We start from the raw sequence: 18,731 nt of genomic DNA, 5'->3' as shown, positions 1-18,731 counted from the left end.
ACGTGTACGAAAAGCAACAGTAAAATATTGTAAAATGTAAATCGTATTGAAATATTATATTTACAGTTTACAGTCAGACAGAAAAGTCGCAAGCAGTGCAGAATGTGGTTGAAAGTGGCACAGAAAGAAAGAATGAAAGAAAGAAGGAGAAAAAAAAGAGGGGGAGTGTGGGGGGAGCTCACGAGAAAATAGTTGAACAAGCCTCTACCTACATTTTCCACGCAACACGCAACAGAATGCTTATAGTGCAGCAGGAACGTTTTGAGCCACCAACACTAGCGTTTCATATACAACAACATAATGCAACTTACTATCTAACACTTAACTTTAACCTTATACCTATTTATCATACTACATACATATGCTCTATGTCTATGTCTACTACTTATATACCGTATACACACTATATACATACATGTTTTGTTAGCGATGCATCGATGCAAGGTAAAGCGATATGATATGAGATATATATATACATACATACGTTGATATCAAAACCCACGACTGCTAGAATTTCAACTGAGAACTCTTGACAAATCAAAAATTTCATACAAGTATTTAACGAACTTAATCTACAACTTCATACCCCCAGAAGCAACAACACACAGCCACACACACTATGAAAACCTAATGCACACACACAGAACACAGAACACACCAACACACAGGCAATCCAAAATGGATATAGAGAACAGGGGAGCATGAACAGCATCCTGGGGCTGTCCTTTGGTATGCATTCAAAGCGTTCAAAGCGTAATCAAATATTTAGCCCAACGATAATATAGAATCAATTTGCGCTTCAGCGTGTAAATGTTGATAGTGAAGACGACACCGAGAAAGCAGCATGCGAATTAATAGAACTAATACAGAATCTACAGAATACAGTTTAAAGATGGGAATACGAATATACGAACAGTAATGCAGATACCGCAACATTAAAATTAAAGAATACAAGTGAGCGAATGCAGAGTGCAGCTAATTGACAAAACAGTACACTAAAAGTATTACTTTACCAAGTAGAGAAAATCACAACTAAGAATTAATTTACAATTTAATTGAGGAGCCGAAAACTGAGAGCCTGCTAGGGAAAGGAGACGAAAGGAGTAAGGAAATAATCAACGTACATCCCAAACAATTGTTGCATTTGTCAAAGTCAAAGTGATCTCGTTCGACTGACATTGCTGGCGACGATCAAGGGATCCGCGGAGGGGTCCCGGAATTGCATTAGCCTAAAAGATCTAAACTAAAACCTAAAACATTAAAAAATAAAACGTAAAACAGAAACAGAAAACAGAAAACAGAAGCCAACAGTTTTAAGTTGTACAGTACGAGCTGCAAGACGAGATTTTACCAAAATGCAAAGTGAAGCATACAAAATTGAAGACTAATCGTGGATTACATATATATAGATATATATATATATATATATATGTGTACCAGTATATGCACAGGTTCATATGTTGTGAGACGGTGCATCGGTGGACGTGTGCCACATACTGCATGCATACTTACGTGCTACTTTTACAGTTAGAGAAACCAGATATAACGTTATACGTGTATGTACTATATGTAATTGTAGCTATAACTATATATAAATGTATCGAGGAGGAGCAGCAAATTATTAGAAAGATAGCGATCAGTCAAATCGGAATGCAGTCAGAGGACGGAAACTATACACGAACCAAAAGGAAATCAAAGTAGGAGATGGAAAAACAGGAACCGTTTTTGTTTTACCGAAACCACACACGCAACATATACAACATGAACAGAAACATATCAGCATTGTTTGACATATGAGTAGTTAATTTTAAACAATCACCTTTTTTTACAGTCACAACCCTCAGACAGCACCCGAAACCAGCACCCATATTTGAGTTAAGCTTAATTCAGTTCAGTATGTTCCACGCACACACCTGACACCAGACACCAGACACCACACCGACACCAGACATCTGTACAGGAGGTACGAAGCTCCTGGGATTACGTATATGAATACATTTACAAATCGTTAGTTTGGCAAAAGTCAGAAAAAGTAATAATTAAGGATCGATGGAGATGGAGATGGAGCTGACCGAAGTCGTAGATGAAGGCGTAGGGAATATGTTTGAAGTTTTGGCAGAAGACAAAACCAAGTGGGAATGCATATACTAATTTGTACAGTTATCAATTTATGTTGAATGTTTTTCGGAACGGAGATTCGTGGGGTTTTGTGCTCGGTATCCAGTATCCAGTATCCAATATCCAGTATCTTTAGTAGCGGAAATTTTGTGTGTGATTTTTAGTGGAGACGAGAGGCGCCAATCAAAAATGTTGTTACGTTTATGGTTTTGTTCATTTGTTTTGTACAATTAGACAAACGTATACAACTAATATACAATATATACCTAAACATATGTTTATAGTTAGCGAAATCTGGATGTGTTTTATGTGCTACGCTACTTTTATACAGAACTGTTTTCTTTGCATTTGAATTGCGTTTCCGAGACAAACACACTCGAACAGACTCACATACCAAACATAGTACAGCAAACAGTCGACAACAGGCAGAAGTTCCTACTTTTAGTAAAACTGATAAATGATTAAAGCATAACTAACCGAGAAAACCGAGAAAAACCGATTAAAATTGCAGCAGTGAATTTAATACGAGTATGTACACATAACGACAAGTTTTGATTCGATTGCCTTACCAATCAATTGCCGCTTTCCTTTAAGACTCGCTTTTTGATTGAAGTTGGATTTCCTTGGTCTGTCTATCACTTGTGAATATCTGAATATCTGAATATCTGGTGGGGCTTTAACATTAGTCAGGCATTATTGCAAAATTTAAATAGGGTCCAAGTTTTAAATATTAAAAATACAGCTCAGAAGGAGGGAAGGAACGAAGAGATACGATGAATGACTCGAATGAAGTGAATGAAGTGGCGAATGGCCAGCCGTCTATTTGGTTATATTCTATTCTATTCTATTCTATTTGGTACCCAGTCTTCAGGAAGTTTTTTATGGAGGAGAATAATGTCAGTCCAGTCACTCTCTCACCACAGCCACAGCCACACCCACACAGCCATCGGCTAACTATCTGTATATCGATCGTTGCAACTGAGAAAGAAAGCTTAGCAAATCTGCCCTAGATCTCGACTCTTAACCGCTTAACTAGCCCAACTGCGAGTAGACACACGCGAAACAATCAAAGTTGAAAACATCTATTGAATCAAATTTTTAATTATACACCAAGCAAACCACTTTGAAACTTTTGTGCTCTCTAATTGTACAACTTAAAGGTAATACAACAAGAATAATCATTTTACGCTCTTAACGAAAAAGTAAACAAAACGAAACGAATCGAAACAAAACAAAACAAAACGGCGATGTTTATGTAATGCAAGATTTTTCTCACCAAATTTTACTACAAATCTCTTATGTGTATTGTATATAAAAGAAAAAAAAAACAAAAACTAATGTGTATTGATATATTTAAATGTATTGCGATTGCAAGGAAGAAACTGCAACATCTGCAACAAACATAACCAGCGCATGAAACGTCAAACAAAATGAATTAACATCCAACAAACAGCAGCTACGCGACTCTTAATTAATTTTTAAACAAACTTAAGATACATTTTCATAATGCGATTGAATTTGACGGCACAAAGCGAAATGTACGAGCGAATTGAGCATTTTGCCGAGCTGAAGATACTTAGAACTAATGAGTAAACTGGCGACAGGAGGCAGGAGGCAGGACGTAACTAAGGGAAGTGTGAGATCTGCAGATCTGCAGGCTGCGGCGCTGGTATTGAGACATTCAACTGGGCGCAGCGTTGAGATTGCAATGATATGAAATGAATATTTGTTATGTTACAAGCATTAATTAATTAATTATTATAATATTAATTATTATTGAAAATATTTGAGAAATAAATATAAAATAAAAATGATTCAAATCATTAAAAAACACTCTTTCTCTTCAACTTGGGCGCAGCTTCTTGAGCTGACGGAAACCTTACATTTTCTATAATCTATAATTATTGTTATGTTTTACGAACTATATGTACGAGTATGTATGTAGTAGGTATATTTCTTATGACATAAATAATACGAGAAAGTGAAAATCGAACTCAATCTTTTTACTATTAATTTATAATTAGTTTTTGTATTCAGAATTGTATTTTTCTAAGGAGCTTCTTTTTTATTGCAAAATACAAAAATATAATTTTAAAAAAAACAAGTCGGAATAAATCTTGATATCTTCATTCAATTAAAATCTTATTTTATCAGCTCTTCAATGTGGTAAGCAAGAAGGGGTGAGTATCTCGGAGCGCTATACCTAGGACCTGCTTTTCCAGGCTCAGGTTGATTCAGACTGACGATCGGCATTAAAAAAAACAGCTAAAAATATTAGGTAGATTTTTTTACGAAAATCGTGATGATGCGAATCGATTGGCAGGAGTCTGCCGACTACGCAAAGACAGATCGGCTCCCAAATAGGCGTAATTTATTATTTTAAGGATATATTCAATGGATTTTTTCAATGAAAATTGACTTACAGATTATATACCATCAAAGACCGTATTTCAAAAATATTCCCATTGATATCATTTTTATCTTAGGGCTTACAAAGATGCTTCTTTCGGTTTTGAAGTGATCATAATTAATTCCTTCAATATTTGCCGTTGCAACATTTAACTTTTTACATAATGTAACTTAGTAAACAAATAATTAAATTAATTATATTGCCTATCGAACTAGTTAAGGAACTTTATTTTGGATGGAACTGGCTTCCGAAACATTCCTGCTGTAGGTAGGAAACTGGCCGGATTTTGGCTTCTAGACAATTGGTGGGGTATTGTCCTGATGAAGAAGTGTGTGATGTCGCCCTAGGCAAGTAAAGCAGTCGTATGGACATGGGCAATCCCGAAGTTCATGTCCTCGTGCGAAGCAGTTCAAACAGAGCATTTTCTGCTTGATATAGTCAATCCTCTCATTTACGGTGATCTGTAGGAAACGACGACACTTTCGCACAGGATGATACTTCTTACAGCAAAGATCACAGGTCCGTGACCTTTTGCATACCTTGGCGTTGGCCTGCTTAGAGCTGCTGGGATTATAAAGCTCTATCATCTCGAGAGTGAGAGATCGGCGTAACAGGAATTCACTCATCGCCTCCCAGGACGGAATCTCAGTAGGGTCGGCTAAGGACTCTTCCCAGAGCATCAAGATCTCTCTGGGCAATTTTGTGGAGGCCAGGAAAACCATCCAGCAATCCAGCAATTCGGCTGCGGATACTTCGCATTGCTCCAGGGCCGTGACGCATCCATTGACAGTATTCAGGAGCTCTCTTAAATCAGTTGCAGATTTAGAATGTATGCTGGGCAAGCTCCAAATGGTCCTGATCTGGCTGAAGACTGCCGATCTCCTGTTAAAACGCTCTTTGGGAACGTCCTGTGACGCCACTGTGATCTGGGCGGACATTAAAGTAGTGGAACAGGAACTTCTCGGACTGGGTTGTTGAGCTGCAAGAGGCTTGCCCCGCGTTGCACTGCGGAATGACTTTTTGTTTTGGCAGCCTGTGACGTTCTACGAGAAGTAAGAGTATGGTTTAATAATTAAACGGATTATTTATAGCATTTGTCAACTTTACTGCGGTGTAAAACAAAAACGCGAGTATCCCGCCTAAAAGCCGGAGTACCCCGAGCACGGGTAATCGATCTTGTGTGCAATCGAAATGTAAAAGTAAAAGTAAAAAGTAAACAAGCGAATAAATAAATAAATAAATTTTTAATTATTTGGAATATTGTGTCTGGTATAAGTGAACGATCTAATTATTGTGTGTTTCCCGGGAAAGACTGATCTCCAGATTTGTGTATATTGATAGCATATAATGAAAATGTTATTGTAGGCCGGCAAATTGTGTATAGAAATTTAGACAAATGAATAAATACATATTGCAATGACCGTATTCTTTTATATTGTTTTTTCCTTTACATTGTACATTGGAATGGAAATGGAAGCTTATCATATGCACATATCATACATACATACATACATACATACATACATACATATGTAAATATGTATGTTCAAGGTAGAAAGTGCTTGGAAGAACGATAGGAATGTAGGAGGAAAAGGAATAGCGGAAACATTGGATTATAATGTATTCCGTGACTAACATTTATAAATATATGGATATGCAAATTGTCGCAGTACTAATTCTGGAAATTTAGACGGACGACGGACGCCGAGTAGGGGAAAGGATGAACATACGTAGATAAACACTTTTTACTTACCTGAATTATGGATCGCAAGAATTTTCCCGCGATACGAGCTTCAGGAACTATAATATATCCGGCTCGAAAGGCCAAGTGATGTGGTGGGCAGGTTTCCTGGTGATCCAATGAGTACGTACTGTCGATCTATAGTCGCGTGGTGAGACGTCTTTCCCCTTCAGTAGATGTGTGTGTTGATAAGCGAATTCTGGTTTTATTCTGGTGCCTATGCATTGTATGTTGGGGATGTGTTTTCATACACCTATTTGGAGCAGTCGATATTTAATGCACTAGAAGTTATGTTTTATAAGAATGCCCACAATGGAACGTGAACACCGTGTGCTGACGGGACCAATAAAACAAAAATAATTGAAAAACAATCCAAATTGTTTTTAATTGTATCGAAAGTCACAAAGTGTACATTGAAAGAAATTAGAAAAGGAAAATTAATGTGTGGAACACCACATGATCCGATGCGACGAAATCATCCCCCAGAAGATACCAGCACCTATGTTTCCTACATACGCACTGTACTCTTGTCCAGCCATCAGGAGCCTACGTCTCTCGTGAACGTATTTGCGCGCAGGGACTTCCGACCACGGCACACATACTTGTAGTCACATGCGAATAATTTAGTTAATATAACAGCACAAGCCCGCGCTTCAGCAGGAGCGGAGCTGCTGCGTGAGCCTGTCCAATAGTCAGCAGGGACCAGCGATTCGCATTGCGAATCTACGTTCAGGTTGATTCGCGACAATCTTTGGCCCATTGCAAAAACTCATCCAACGCGCTAACGGCTAGATTGCGAGTCAGGGCCTTTACGCGCAAGTTGCGATCGGTGGTGATAAGTACCAGCTCCGTTTGAATGAAGCATTTGCCATCTGTAGCAAGATATGTTAGGATAGGTTAGGACTGTCCTGAAGATGGTTCTAGTGCAACCTTACCTTGACATTGTTCCGACTTGGTAGTCTTGGAAACAGCTATGGCCGTTGCCAGAATTTTGTCGTCGTTGGACAAATACTCTTCCTCAACCAATCCGAACACCGAGGCATTTACAAAAGATCCCTTTGTAGTTACATACCTGAAATGGAGTCAATCACGGTAGAGAAACTCTTGAAAGGAATATAAATCAAATGGATGTCTTACTTCAAGTTGCTCTTGGCCGACTTGATGAACTCCAGGGACTTTTTGGCGCGCGTCGACACCTCGTCAAAGTGATGGATACGCTTCGTCTGCCGTGAGTTGCGATACGAGTCCAACTTGACGCCTTTGGAAAGCCCGTCCAGCTCTTTGACGACTGTGAGAGGTATTATGAGCGTATAGCGCTTGTATTCCATGGACAATTTCTCAATGTCCTCCAGACAATCAATGAAGCAGTTGGTGTCCGGCAACAGGTATCGCGGACGCACCTCTATGTATACTTTTGTGTCAACCAATTTAAGAATTTCCTCCAACTTGCTGTTGCAGAACTTCTTGACCCTGGCCTTCTCCTCGAGCTCCTTCTTTAGCTTGCACAACTGCGAGACATCAAAGTCAGTCGAAGGGCAGACCGCACTTTCTTTATCCGACTTGGTCTGCTCCTCGCCTTTGCCCATTAAAGCCGTATCCGAGGAAAGGCCACAACTTTCTGCATCAAAACAATTCAGAGCAACCTTCATATCGTCATTGAGATTCTCAATGGTGAAGCTGGAGTTTTGTGGCTGCTGCAAGGCATCCTGATGCAGCAAGAAGCAATCCTGAAACTGTGCTATCTTTTGCATGCGCACAAGGAACTGTATGCGCTCAGACCCACGCTGTCCGTTGAGTCTGCTCGTCTCCTTACCCAACGGACTGAAACCGTTCAGGGCGATGTCTTCATTCAAAATGATTTTGGACAATTTTTCAACGTCCTTCTGATCGAGCTTGTACTTGCCGAGCAACCATTCTATGTTTATGAAAAGGGTTGACAATTCACCCCAGCAATCGATGAAGGAGTGCCTGTGGGAAATTAAAGGGCTGATAAGTAGTGTTCTTGATGAAATGGAATGCAGTAGCACATACTCCTCTGAGCGCACCGGCTCCCACAAATCCACATTGATGCTCAGCCAATGGACGTGGACGTTCACAAACTGCAGATAAGTGTTTACGGTGGTGTACCTAGAACGTGATAAATGCAAAGTTAAAAACCGAATTCCAAGGCCCATTTTGCATTTCATACTTGTCATCAGAAAGAGACTTAACGCTCGAAGATTCCTCTACAAAGTTAGCCAGCGTTTCGTTTGTTATTTTCAGAATGAGGCCAAACAATGAATTGGCAAAATTGAAGCTGTGATAACGCATCTCCCGACGTGCCACTATAAAATATATATGAGTGTACAGCGCATTAGTTTCAATTGTTATTGAGCTTATCTGCTATAATATGCTCGCACCTTTTCGCTTGTTGTGCTCCATGACGAACAGGTTAAGTGCCGCCATTTTCAGCAGTTTGGAACGTGACAATAGGTTGGTCTGCTTTAGAGCGACACTCAACTGAATTTGAAGCTTTCGAAGCAGCTGGTACAATGGGTCCACACTAAGAACAAGCCACATGAGGGTATATCTTTAGTCAATGTACAAATATAGCCATGAGATATAACTCACTCTGTTCCATTGTAGAGCTTGCCGATCAAGTACAAGTAAAGGGACAAAACGCGTGGCAACAGATCCACTGGTGACATTTCGTCGTAGCGGTTAACCTCGGCCAGGGTGACCTTGTTTTTACCCTTTTTCTTTAGATCCGAACGATGCAAGCAGCGAATGCCATCCGGGTAGATCCAAACTTCCTTTCGCATGTGCTTGGACTTCTCTTTCTTAGTGATTGGCCCACAAGCGAAGGGAGATTTTTTCATTTCAGTCTCCTCGTACTTCCGGCGAATCTCGTCAAACAGATCCAGCAAGCTCTCTTTGGCTGTTTGAATTGAGTTTGAAGTCAACAAGCTGCGCACATAATAGTATACAGCATCGAAGCGCTTATGCTGCATAAATTATATGCAATATGTAATAGTTACTCGAATAGATCACTGAAAAGTGCGCAGTTAACTTACATGAAAAATAGCAACGATAGCCAGCTGGTTGTAGGGCGCACCGTTTCCGGGCACTAGCTCCTGAGCACGATGGTAATAGCGTGCAGCCTCCAGGTAGTCCGTGCCCTGTACATAATTAACCCGATAGCGGGACAGGTCACCCAGACAGATTAGAAGGCGTTGTGCAACCACCTTGACGGCGCTCTCGAAGCGTGATATATACTTTGCCATTAGTTGGTCAAAGACATTATGGTAAAACTGGAGCGCTTGTTCAATCAGCAGCAAGGTGTGGGAACGGGCCTGGTCGGTCTGCTGCCGCCTTAGATACTCGCGCACGTTGTAGAATAGCAGTTTCCAGAAGAAGGCATCAACTTTGTGCTCGCAGACAAAGCGCAGCTCCTCCAGCATCAGTGTTTTAAAGGCGTCCTGTAGCTTGTTTTGGATATCGCAAAAGTTCTTCCAGTTCTGCAAAGAGCAATGCACAATTTTTGGTGAAGCTGTTCGGTCAGCCAGCAGAATTAGTCACAACTTACAACTAGTATTAGCTTCCTGTTCTGCAACACCAATAGTTGGTCGTACAACTGTACAATTTCCTTTGCATTAGCCATAGACAGCATAGGCTCGAACCACTCGGGATGCTCGGTGGTCAGACGAGTCCGCTCCTGCGGCGAATGGGGAGTGTGCGCCTTATTATTCTTAGTTTGAGTGCGCCCACGTCGCCGTCCATAATGACAGGACTTAGCAGTAGCATCGTCAGACACGGTTGCCGTGACACGCAATAATCCCGGTATGCATACATCCCTCAGTTGCTTGTTGCTCGACCCGCTGGTATCCAAAACGGGAATTTTTTCATTACATTTTTCCTTTGCTGATGAATTGCTCAAAATCGTGACTGTGAATATGTCAAAGTGAAAAAACATGATGTGATGGTAAAAAACAACCGTGACGTATTTAAACTTACTTGGCCTTGGGCAACTCTTCTTTGTTGTTTTTGTCATCGCCATCGCGGGCTCCGAATTTTCAGCATCTTCTTCCAACGCTGTTGCTATTGCGTGGCTACAGCTAGCAGCAATTTTGTTTTGCAGCCGCTTCGGTAGCGTCCCAATGATCAACGATACCTCATTTTGTTCTTTCGTTCCCTTTCGACTCATATTTCAAGCGATTCTTTTGCTGGTGCATTGAATTCACTTTAATTGAAATCCGCCTTTGTTGCAGAAAGTGGAAATTTTGTTTGTATTTGATCACTTTTGGAATGAATTGAGTGTTCGCCAGACGATGTATCTGCAATGACCAGATGCTTCAAAAATACCAGCAGAGCTCAAGGCAAGGCTGGTTTTAATGATAATATTGCTAATTTAATATTGTTTTATTTGTGTGTGGTAAAAATTTACGATTTATCGATATATACCATAAGAAATATACCGAAAATACGTCACAGTTTCAAGATATACTGTAAATATAATGACGAATACCGCTATCCACTTTTGATATGCTTTTTTCCGCATTTAAAAAAAATGAGATTTTGATGACAAACGATCAAGAATTCGGTGCTGATCATTAATTAGTATCCGATGCGGCCTGCGACATGGCGTTAAATGGCATTTCTACACGATTTCTACATTGGTGCATTGGACAAGAGGGTGAGTCCATGACGGAAAATTCTAGAAATTACTATGAAAAGTATACAAATGTGCAAGGTGTGTGAGCTAGACATGGTGTCTAAACTGGTAAGCAAATCAGTGTGACATGGGCGAGCCAAAGCGCGCCAAAGAATACTTTTTTTTAATTCTTCTTATAGACCCACCTTATACTGCCTCTTTACTTGCAAAAAAAAACTCACGATATCTTCCGCCTGAGCTGCGCTAAAATTATTCTAGATTTATCATGTTCGGAAATCATTTTCCTGGATTTTTTTTATGTTCGGCTTAATATTACTAGCCAGCTTAGGCCCTCGGCCATCAACGCGTTGTTTTATTCGGGTTGTACTTTTAAGTACTCCTCTCTATTGGATGTTATCTAAAAAAAACGTAAGGGGGCGTGAAATAAACCGTAAGTGAAATGGTACGTCATTTGAACACTTTTTGCTTGTTTACCGATGTTTTTCTTGAATTAATATTAAAATTCTGTTTTCATAGCTGATTTGAAACATTACTAACAACTTTTTCTCAGATTGATATATTTTGACTTATTCACTCATTCCTTTATCTACTCTAAGTCTCTGTAAGCTGAAACATTTCGTTGAGATAGCTTTAAAACAGAGACTAACTAATTTCTAACTAGTGCTGCCATTCCGCAGCTCATGTTGCTGAAGTGAAGTATAGATTATCGACTATCGAAAGGGATGTGAATTTCGTCTGCAATTTATAATTTATTAAGTAAAATCGTTGCCTTTCAAATTTTGCAGCACTTGTAGCAGTGTGATATTACCAATGTCTTCACACAAAATTTTGTTGCCCTAGCTCTTACAATATCTGAGATCCAGGCGCTCATCAACACGAACAGAAATCTAATACACTATAACCCCGTATTCTTTGAATCACAAAGTATACAAATATTTGATCAATCGGTTGGAATTTCCCAGACAGGTTGGCTCCTCCTAAGATTGTCCTTGTTCCTGTCGATTTTCTGCTTCTCGCTGCCATTTTTCAGAAGCTGAGCAGTTACATATATAGCAGCATGCATTTATTAAGGAAGTGTTTGCGATATCTACCACTCGTCGGATTTTGGAAAATGTTAAATAAATGCCCTCAGAAAACATATAAGGTTTCATTACATTTTTAGAAAATCTAATTGCAAATTCTCCTAAAATTAAAACGTTAACAAATTTATAATTTTTGCATTTCCGTCGAGTATTTTCTCTTTTTATACCCGATACTCAAAATGAGTATATTAGATTTGTGGTAAAAGTGGATGTGTGTAACGTCCAGAAGAAATCGTTTCCGACCCCATAAAGTATATATATTCTTGATTAGAATCAATAGCCGAGTCGATTGAGCACTGTCTGTCTGTCTGTGTGTCCGTCCGTCTGTCCGTCTGTCCGTCCCCTTCAGCGCCTAGTGCTCAAAGACTATAAGAGCTAGAGCAACGATGTTTTGGATCCAGACTTCTGTGATATGTCACTGCTACAAAAATATTTCAAAACTTCGCCCCGCCCACTTCCGCCCCCACAAAGGACGAAAATCTGTGGCATCCACAATTTTAAAGATATGAGAAAACCAAAAACGTAGAATTGTAGAGAATGACCATATCTTTAAGACTGCGGAATCTGAATTGGATCGTATCATTATTATAGCCAGCATCAAGAAAACAATTTCATTTTTTCTCGCCCTGTCTCTCTCTAACACACACGTAGCATAGGCGGCTTTGCTTAGAGTAAAACATTAGCGCCTAGATCTCAGAGACTACAAAAGCTAGAGCAACCAAATTTGGTATCCACACTCCTAATATATCGGACCGAGACGAGTTTGTTTCAAAATTTCGCCACACCCCCTTCCGCCCCCGCAAAGGACGAAAATCTGGGGATATTCAAAAATCTCAGAGACTATTAAGGCTAGAGTAACCAAATTTGGTATCCGCACTCCTGTTAGATCTTACTATAAAACGTGTATCTCAAAATTTCGCCCCACCCCCTTCCGCCCACACAAAGGACGAAAATCTGTTGCATCCACAATATTGCACATTCGAGAAAACTAAAAACGCAGAATCATAGATAATGACCATATCTATCAGATTGCTGAATCTGGATCAGATCAGATAATTTTTATAGCCAATAGGAACAAATCAATTTGCAGTGGCTACGCAGCGCCCGACGTCACGCTCAGACTGATTTTTTGTCTCTCTCGCACGCACTCTTTGTCGTGTCGTTTAATATTAGCGGCGTCTGCCGGAGGAGAGCCATACTGACTTAGTATCGGGTATAACCGTAGAGTTGCGGTGTCCGCAGCAACTCACAACGTTCCCCCTCGTTATAATTGAATATTCTGGATTTAGGATTTCGATCGGCACTCCCAACCATTCTATAAGTGAATCTGTAAGGATAAGAATAAAAAACTTTTTAAATTCCATTGTGTTCAAACCAAAATAAACTTTCTACCGAGAATCGACCAAGGCGAATAGTACGGTGGAATGCCAACGCTTGCTATTCCGGCAATCCACTGCAACCTGAGATCTCGGTCGTACCTCGATGTGACAGATGAAAAATGGTGTCATATCCCTTGACGGTTTTCGTGGTCTTCGCCTGGGTCAGAAAGTCTGCTGGAGTTGGGCATTCACCTCACGGCAAAATTCAAACAATTCACCTCACGGCAGAGTTAGAGTGCCTTTTTTTTTGGAGGTTTGCTAGCCGACCAAACAAAATATTAAATGCACTCCTTTCCGAGCGAAAGTTGTTCTTAAAGAATACGTCGGATCTCAAAATGTCAGCGGGGGGTAAATGAAAAGGGTTCAAATACTTCAGGTGTAGTGAACCCATGCATGCACATACATACATATGTATGTACATATGTATAAATATAAATATGTACATATATATGAGCGTATATAAACGCAGTGACATAAACAACTATTGTTTATGTTTCACATTCCTTTTGTGCAGCAACATGATTTGCCTCTTGAGCGCGGATCAGCTAGCTGGCCAAACTGCTGATCAAGCATTCCCCAAAACACAGGCAGAACACAAACGCACTCATATTGAGGCTAAGGGTCTCTTTCAATGATCCACTTAATGCTGATCATGCATTTCCATAGACCCAGGCAGAGACCGCTCGCACTAATACTAATGCAGTGGTACTCTCTTCATAAGATGCATGGGAGAACTCTCGCTCTCCGATAAACATAAGACTCAAAAATATTCTAATAAACATTCACTTATCAGAACTCAAACACAACGGACCTTCTTCAACGGAGCTCTTTAAAAAACATTCTCATTCAATCTCCCAAACGAAACGAACCTTGTCTTGCGGTCATTGTATGGCGATAGTGAAAATTAAACATTAAAAGTGAAGAACTAAAGTTAAAGTATGTGAGCGGACAAAGGCAGCACCAACAAAGTCTACACCAACGAAAACGAAAACCAAAAAAAGAAAATAAAAGGAAAAGTAATCAGTTGATAGTCGATAAAACCGTAGCACTGTAAACTGAACGGAAACTAAATACTGAGTGAGTGGAGGATGAGTGGTGTTAAGAAGAATAATAAAAGACGCAGCGGAGTAAGAATAAGACTACAGAAAGAAAAAGAAAAAGCTATTAAATTTCCTAGCCACCAACGAACCACCGAGTTGGAAGGCGGCTGTGATATACGACAAAATAGATTACATAGAGTCTTGGCAACAAGAACAAAGAAAGAGAAAAGACTCCACTCCCTCTCACTCGAACTTTTAAATAAAAAACATTTGCAAAACCATTAAAACTTTGCCTCCCCCAAAAAAGGAACTTCCACAACAGCAAAGGAAGTGCCCGGCCGATAATGGAGGCCTACTCTATAATATACACGGCATTGAGACATGCCAGGCTCCGGCTCCTGGCGCTAATACCGACAGCGCTACAAAAAGCGCCCAACGAACAGCCTGTGCGATGACCTGCTCCGGCCCCAACCAGCGCGCTGCAGCGCCCCAATGTGGGCCAGGATTAAAGAGCGAGTGGCATGTTGGCCGCCCCTTGCATATCCGTGGGAAACCCAAAGAAGCCCCGAAAAGACAAGAAAACGCAGCAGCAGCAGACTCTAATCTTAAAGAAATTAGTATGTAACAAAAAAATGTAACATTGAGCGATAATTGGGTTGCCCGATGAGAAGTTTGGCCTGCAAAGCCATACGCGAATTAGGTAGGAGGAAAATGTTATACTATTTTTCATAATAATAAATATACAAAAAAAAAAAATTTTAAAAGTAGAAGAAAACTTCAAAATACACAAACTAATACACTTGAAATTGTCGATCATATAGCAGACATAGAACGACTATGAACACTGTGTTCATATAATCTGACTAATAAAGTTATATATATAAACTCACATATAAGCGCGTATATAAACGCAGTGACATAAAGAACTATTGTTTATGCTTCACATTCCTTTTGTACAGCAGCACGATCTGCCCCTTGAGCGCGGATCAGCTAGCTGGCCAAACTGCTGATCAAGCATCTCCCCAAAACACAGGCAGAACCCAAACCCACGCAACCCAAACCTAGCTTGCCTTGTGTCATTATACATTACAAGCGTTGCTTCGTGTTTTTTTCTCCGCAGATAAAAGCATCAAATCTTGTTTTGTTAATTTTCACAATTTTCAAAATCACCTTCCAAATGAAATCTCGATATCGATAGCAAATTAGCGGCTGAACTGAAAACAGTGATTGCGTTATCGGTCACTTTTAAGGTATTGTATAGAATATGCTAAGACACTGGTCACTCTAATTCATGAAATTCATGGTCACTCTAATTCATGAAAACAATCCGTGGTTGCCCAATATAAATTTGCAATTGTTTTTATTTGATATCCACGGTCTTCTACTGTTAAATGGCACAGGTGGCATTCCTCGATAACTTGCTGAGAGAATATCTCGTGTTTCGAGGCTTCTCCAGCACTTTAAAAGCGCTGGACTTGGAGCAGCGGACCGAGAGGGACCAGCACTTTCGGGCCGAGCGCATCCTGGAGCAGTTTACATATGCCGTGCAAACGTACGACCTGCACGCCCTACGGAGCCTATGGCTACACCTGGACAATAATCTGTTCACCAAGCTGGACCACACCTACGCCGTGGGTAAGTAGCTCACTGCGAACCCGCCAATTGCTCCCAATCTAACATACATACATTTTTGTGTGATTCATTGCATGCTTTTAGCCGTAAAGAAACTGGAGAACAGTCTGCTCAAGTACTATCTGGTGACGGCCTACAGCAACAACAAGTCGGACAAGATATCAGAGTTCTTCAACAAGATGGCAGGAGAGTTGCAGCAGCAGAGCGAGTGGAAGGATTGGTTCTGTGGGTTGAGATTTGGAATCCCCTTGACATTCTTTGATTTGATTTTTTATTTGTTTGCAGATTTCCCCTTCTGCAAGAACGCAGAAGAGTCGCCCAGCTTTGCTCTTTACTTTACCAAACAGTGGCAGGACACGTCGCTGTTGTCGCTACGCAACTTCCTGACGACCGTCTATCAATGCTTGCCACAGCCCTCGTTTGTGCGTGCCGAGCAAGAAGCGGCCCATATGCAACGGCTCAGTGAGGACAATGTTGGCCTACGCTCTCGACTCCTACAAGCGCAGCAGGAGCTGCAACAGCAGGCGCAGCAACAGCCAGTCAGCGGTAGCTCGCACAACTTGAGCGGCGACGCTAACACGCGGCGGCGCAGTGTTTATCGGCATCAGCAGAGCCTAAATGATATCTTGCCCTTCGATATTAGTCCGCCGGGTCACATAGTCGACGACTTCTGCATCATTGCCTCCGAGGCGAACAGTGTGGGCCAGGCCAGTGATGCGCAGGCTCGTGGGCTCAAGCTACTTATACGCAATATTGGATCTGGAAGCTCTCCAGTTCTGGGACGGAAGGATCAGGCCGCCAGCTCGGTCGGCGACAAGTCGACCAAGCGCAGATCCGGCAGCGTGGGCCGCAGTTGGATATAGACATGCAATAATCGTAGTAAATCAGTGATAGACGCATTCAAACATTCATATATTACTGCCTGGTCTCTGTGTGTTTTTCAATGTATTTATTGATTAGCAATTCTCCTTAGCTCGTAGACGTACAAAAGAAAGAGCAATGCGTGTAGCGTAATACATAATTGCAATAAATAATGTAAAATTACAAATAAATATAAAGTATTGTATAGACGATTCGTATTTGCATTCGTATTCGTATATAAAATATCCGTTTATACAAGCAGCACAATTTTAAAAATACAGTTTATTGTATAAAGGTATTGTGTGTATATAGGTAATTGATATATGTATAAGTTTTGCATAAAGTAGCATCGGTTTTGACTCGTTCCATTTCGTCAATAAATGCAGGTTCAGCGTGTGGCTAGTGGGTAAGTGTCGGTGAAGCCTAAGGATTAGGATTGCTTGTCTCTCGATTATCCGATTGTTTCTTATGGAATATGTATCTATCCGAATCCACCCGTGCGAGTATGTGGGTGAGCGGTTTCGGGTCCTACTTCTGTGCCTCCTGCGAATGCAAAGGCGGGTTAGACCCGTTTGCATCGCCAAGTCTCTTAGAGCGCTGTCTCAAACGACGGCAGTGCAGGGGCCACTAGTGGAGCGTTCGCACATTTGTTGCTCTCTACACTGGATCCTGCAGAGTTGCCTCCTTTGCCAGCGAAGGTGTGCTTAAACTCGCCCCGCATGAAGTTGTTCTGCTCGGTTTGCAGGAAAAAATTGCGCTTCAGATCGTAGCTGGAGGTAACAACAGGGGGGCTGATTGCTGTTTCTCCCGCCTCAGAGCTGGCACGTGATCCTCCGCTTGTGTTGGAGTTATCCTCCTCGCTGTTGGCCTCTGGTATTGTGGTGGACATAATGTCCGTTCGTGGTGCGGCAGATGCAGCGGCCACCACATTAACAGGACCACGGGCCTTTGGCACAAAGGTCTTGGATGGCGACCCGAACTGGCCCTGGCGCAGCATCCTGCGGTTGGCAAACGTCTTTGGCGAGCCGCTCAGATCGAGCAACTTGAGACTGGAGTTAATCGTGGCCTTGGCTGCTCCTGGCGCTGCAGTTCCCACTTTGGCAGCAGGTCCACTGGCCTTCGTCGTTGGTGCTGGGCCAGATGGTTGACCGCACGACTTCTTCAGCAGTTCCACGGCTGACATTTTTCGCTGTACAGGACTCGTCTTGGCTGACTTGGCCAGCAGCAGCTTCTTGAAGTCCATCAACGTCGTCTTGCTCTGACCAATACGATCGGCGCAAGTGTTCAGTCGCTCCGGCGCATCATCGCTCCAGTTTCGCGAGGGCTGCTTCATTGGCGGTACTTGGGCATTCTCTCCTGCCTTCTCCACCTCACCGCGAGTGGGCGTGGACGTGAGGAAGGCTCCGCCGCGAGTCCTTGGCACAATTGGCGATATGTTGCTTTTGCCATCTGGGTTGTCCACTGAGGGGCCAGTAGCTCCAGTGGCGGCCGCTGCCCGGGCCAGGCGATCGGCTCGCCGTATTGGCGTGGCGTACAGATCATCCCGGCAGGTAATGTTGCCACTAGGCTGTGCTTTCTGCTGGTTGCGGCGACTCTGCAGTGTCCAGTAGATGGGTGCGCTTCGCTGGAATGGCGTGGCTGAGTCATCTGTGGGCTGTGTGGTGGTCTGTGCAGGCTGCACTTGCTCATAGATGTTAGAGAAACGTTGATACCCTGGGGAGAAAAGATAAGTTCGATGCGAATTAGTCACCGGATACACAAGTCTGCCGATTTCATCATGGGTTTAGTAGGCAATTTCAAGTGCGGATGGTTAGGAT

The 18,731-nt window shown here is 41.7% G+C and overlaps 4 protein-coding genes across 7 annotated transcripts in view; 1 reads left to right on the top strand and 3 right to left on the bottom strand.

The window, feature by feature from the left end:
* Window positions 1-4,138: 4,138 nt before the first annotated feature.
* LOC108155793 lies at window positions 4,139-6,557 on the bottom strand. 3 transcript variants are annotated; one of them, XM_017286863.2, is made up of 3 exons: window positions 6,282-6,557; window positions 5,068-5,571; window positions 4,139-5,007 (listed from the first exon to the last, which is right to left on the bottom strand). In XM_017286863.2, exons 2-3 carry the CDS (start codon window positions 5,464-5,466, stop codon window positions 4,822-4,824), a joined length of 585 nt encoding a protein of 194 aa, XP_017142352.1. In that variant the 5' UTR covers window positions 5,467-5,571; window positions 6,282-6,557; the 3' UTR covers window positions 4,139-4,821. The 3 variants fall into 3 exon arrangements, with proteins under 3 accessions (XP_017142352.1, XP_017142353.1, XP_033244453.1); XM_017286864.2 differs by having other exon boundaries at window positions 4,139-4,989; XM_033388562.1 differs by having other exon boundaries at window positions 4,139-5,571.
* A 78-nt stretch (window positions 6,558-6,635) lies between these two features.
* LOC108155792 (telomerase-binding protein EST1A) lies at window positions 6,636-10,697 on the bottom strand. The gene is made up of 10 exons (XM_017286862.2): window positions 10,263-10,697; window positions 9,835-10,193; window positions 9,323-9,766; window positions 8,880-9,253; window positions 8,669-8,811; window positions 8,458-8,593; window positions 8,301-8,396; window positions 7,407-8,237; window positions 7,205-7,341; window positions 6,636-7,141 (listed from the first exon to the last, which is right to left on the bottom strand). Exons 1-10 carry the CDS (start codon window positions 10,450-10,452, stop codon window positions 6,999-7,001), a joined length of 2,853 nt encoding a protein of 950 aa, XP_017142351.1. The 5' UTR covers window positions 10,453-10,697; the 3' UTR covers window positions 6,636-6,998.
* Window positions 10,698-15,712: 5,015 nt separating this feature from the next.
* Window positions 15,713-17,132, top strand: LOC108155568 (WD repeat-containing protein 91). Its single transcript, XM_017286463.2, has 3 exons — window positions 15,713-16,056; window positions 16,138-16,278; window positions 16,339-17,132. The coding sequence occupies exons 1-3, from the start codon at window positions 15,813-15,815 to the stop codon at window positions 16,914-16,916; spliced, it is 963 nt and encodes a 320-aa protein (XP_017141952.1). The 5' UTR covers window positions 15,713-15,812; the 3' UTR covers window positions 16,917-17,132.
* The window catches only part of LOC108155567, a 42,794-nt gene continuing 41,050 nt past the window's right edge, over window positions 16,988-18,731 (bottom strand). The window contains exon 6 of one of the 2 annotated variants that reach the window (XM_017286460.2): window positions 16,988-18,627. In XM_017286460.2, the coding sequence (XP_017141949.1) occupies window positions 17,504-18,627 (1,124 nt within the window). In that variant the 3' untranslated portion in view covers window positions 16,988-17,503. The remainder of the gene's footprint in view (window positions 18,628-18,731) is intronic. The other variant, XM_017286461.2, reaches the window with a different exon arrangement.

Source organism: Drosophila miranda, chromosome 2 (assembly GCF_003369915.1).
Source record: "Drosophila miranda strain MSH22 chromosome 2, D.miranda_PacBio2.1, whole genome shotgun sequence".
Classification (NCBI taxonomy): domain Eukaryota; kingdom Metazoa; phylum Arthropoda; class Insecta; order Diptera; family Drosophilidae; genus Drosophila; species Drosophila miranda.
The sequence above is the reverse complement of the archived record's forward strand: the minus strand, read 5'-3'. Positions and strand labels throughout refer to the sequence as shown.

Coding starts and splice junctions, on each gene's coding strand:
- LOC108155568 (XM_017286463.2), top strand. CDS start 15,813: ATGGCACAGGTGGCATTCCTCGATAACTTGCTGAGAGAATATCTCGTG. Junction 16,057..16,137: donor GGACCACACCTACGCCGTGG/GTAAGTAGCTCA, acceptor GCATGCTTTTAG/CCGTAAAGAAACTGGAGAAC. Junction 16,279..16,338: donor CGAGTGGAAGGATTGGTTCT/GTGGGTTGAGAT, acceptor ATTTGTTTGCAG/ATTTCCCCTTCTGCAAGAAC.
- LOC108155793 (XM_033388562.1), bottom strand. CDS start 5,466: ATGTCCGCCCAGATCACAGTGGCGTCACAGGACGTTCCCAAAGAGCGT.
- LOC108155792 (XM_017286862.2), bottom strand. CDS start 10,452: ATGAGTCGAAAGGGAACGAAAGAACAAAATGAGGTATCGTTGATCATT. Junction 9,767..9,834: donor ACAGGAAGCTAATACTAGTT/GTAAGTTGTGAC, acceptor TGCTCTTTGCAG/AACTGGAAGAACTTTTGCGA. Junction 8,238..8,300: donor GAGCCGGTGCGCTCAGAGGA/GTATGTGCTACT, acceptor AATTTCCCACAG/GCACTCCTTCATCGATTGCT.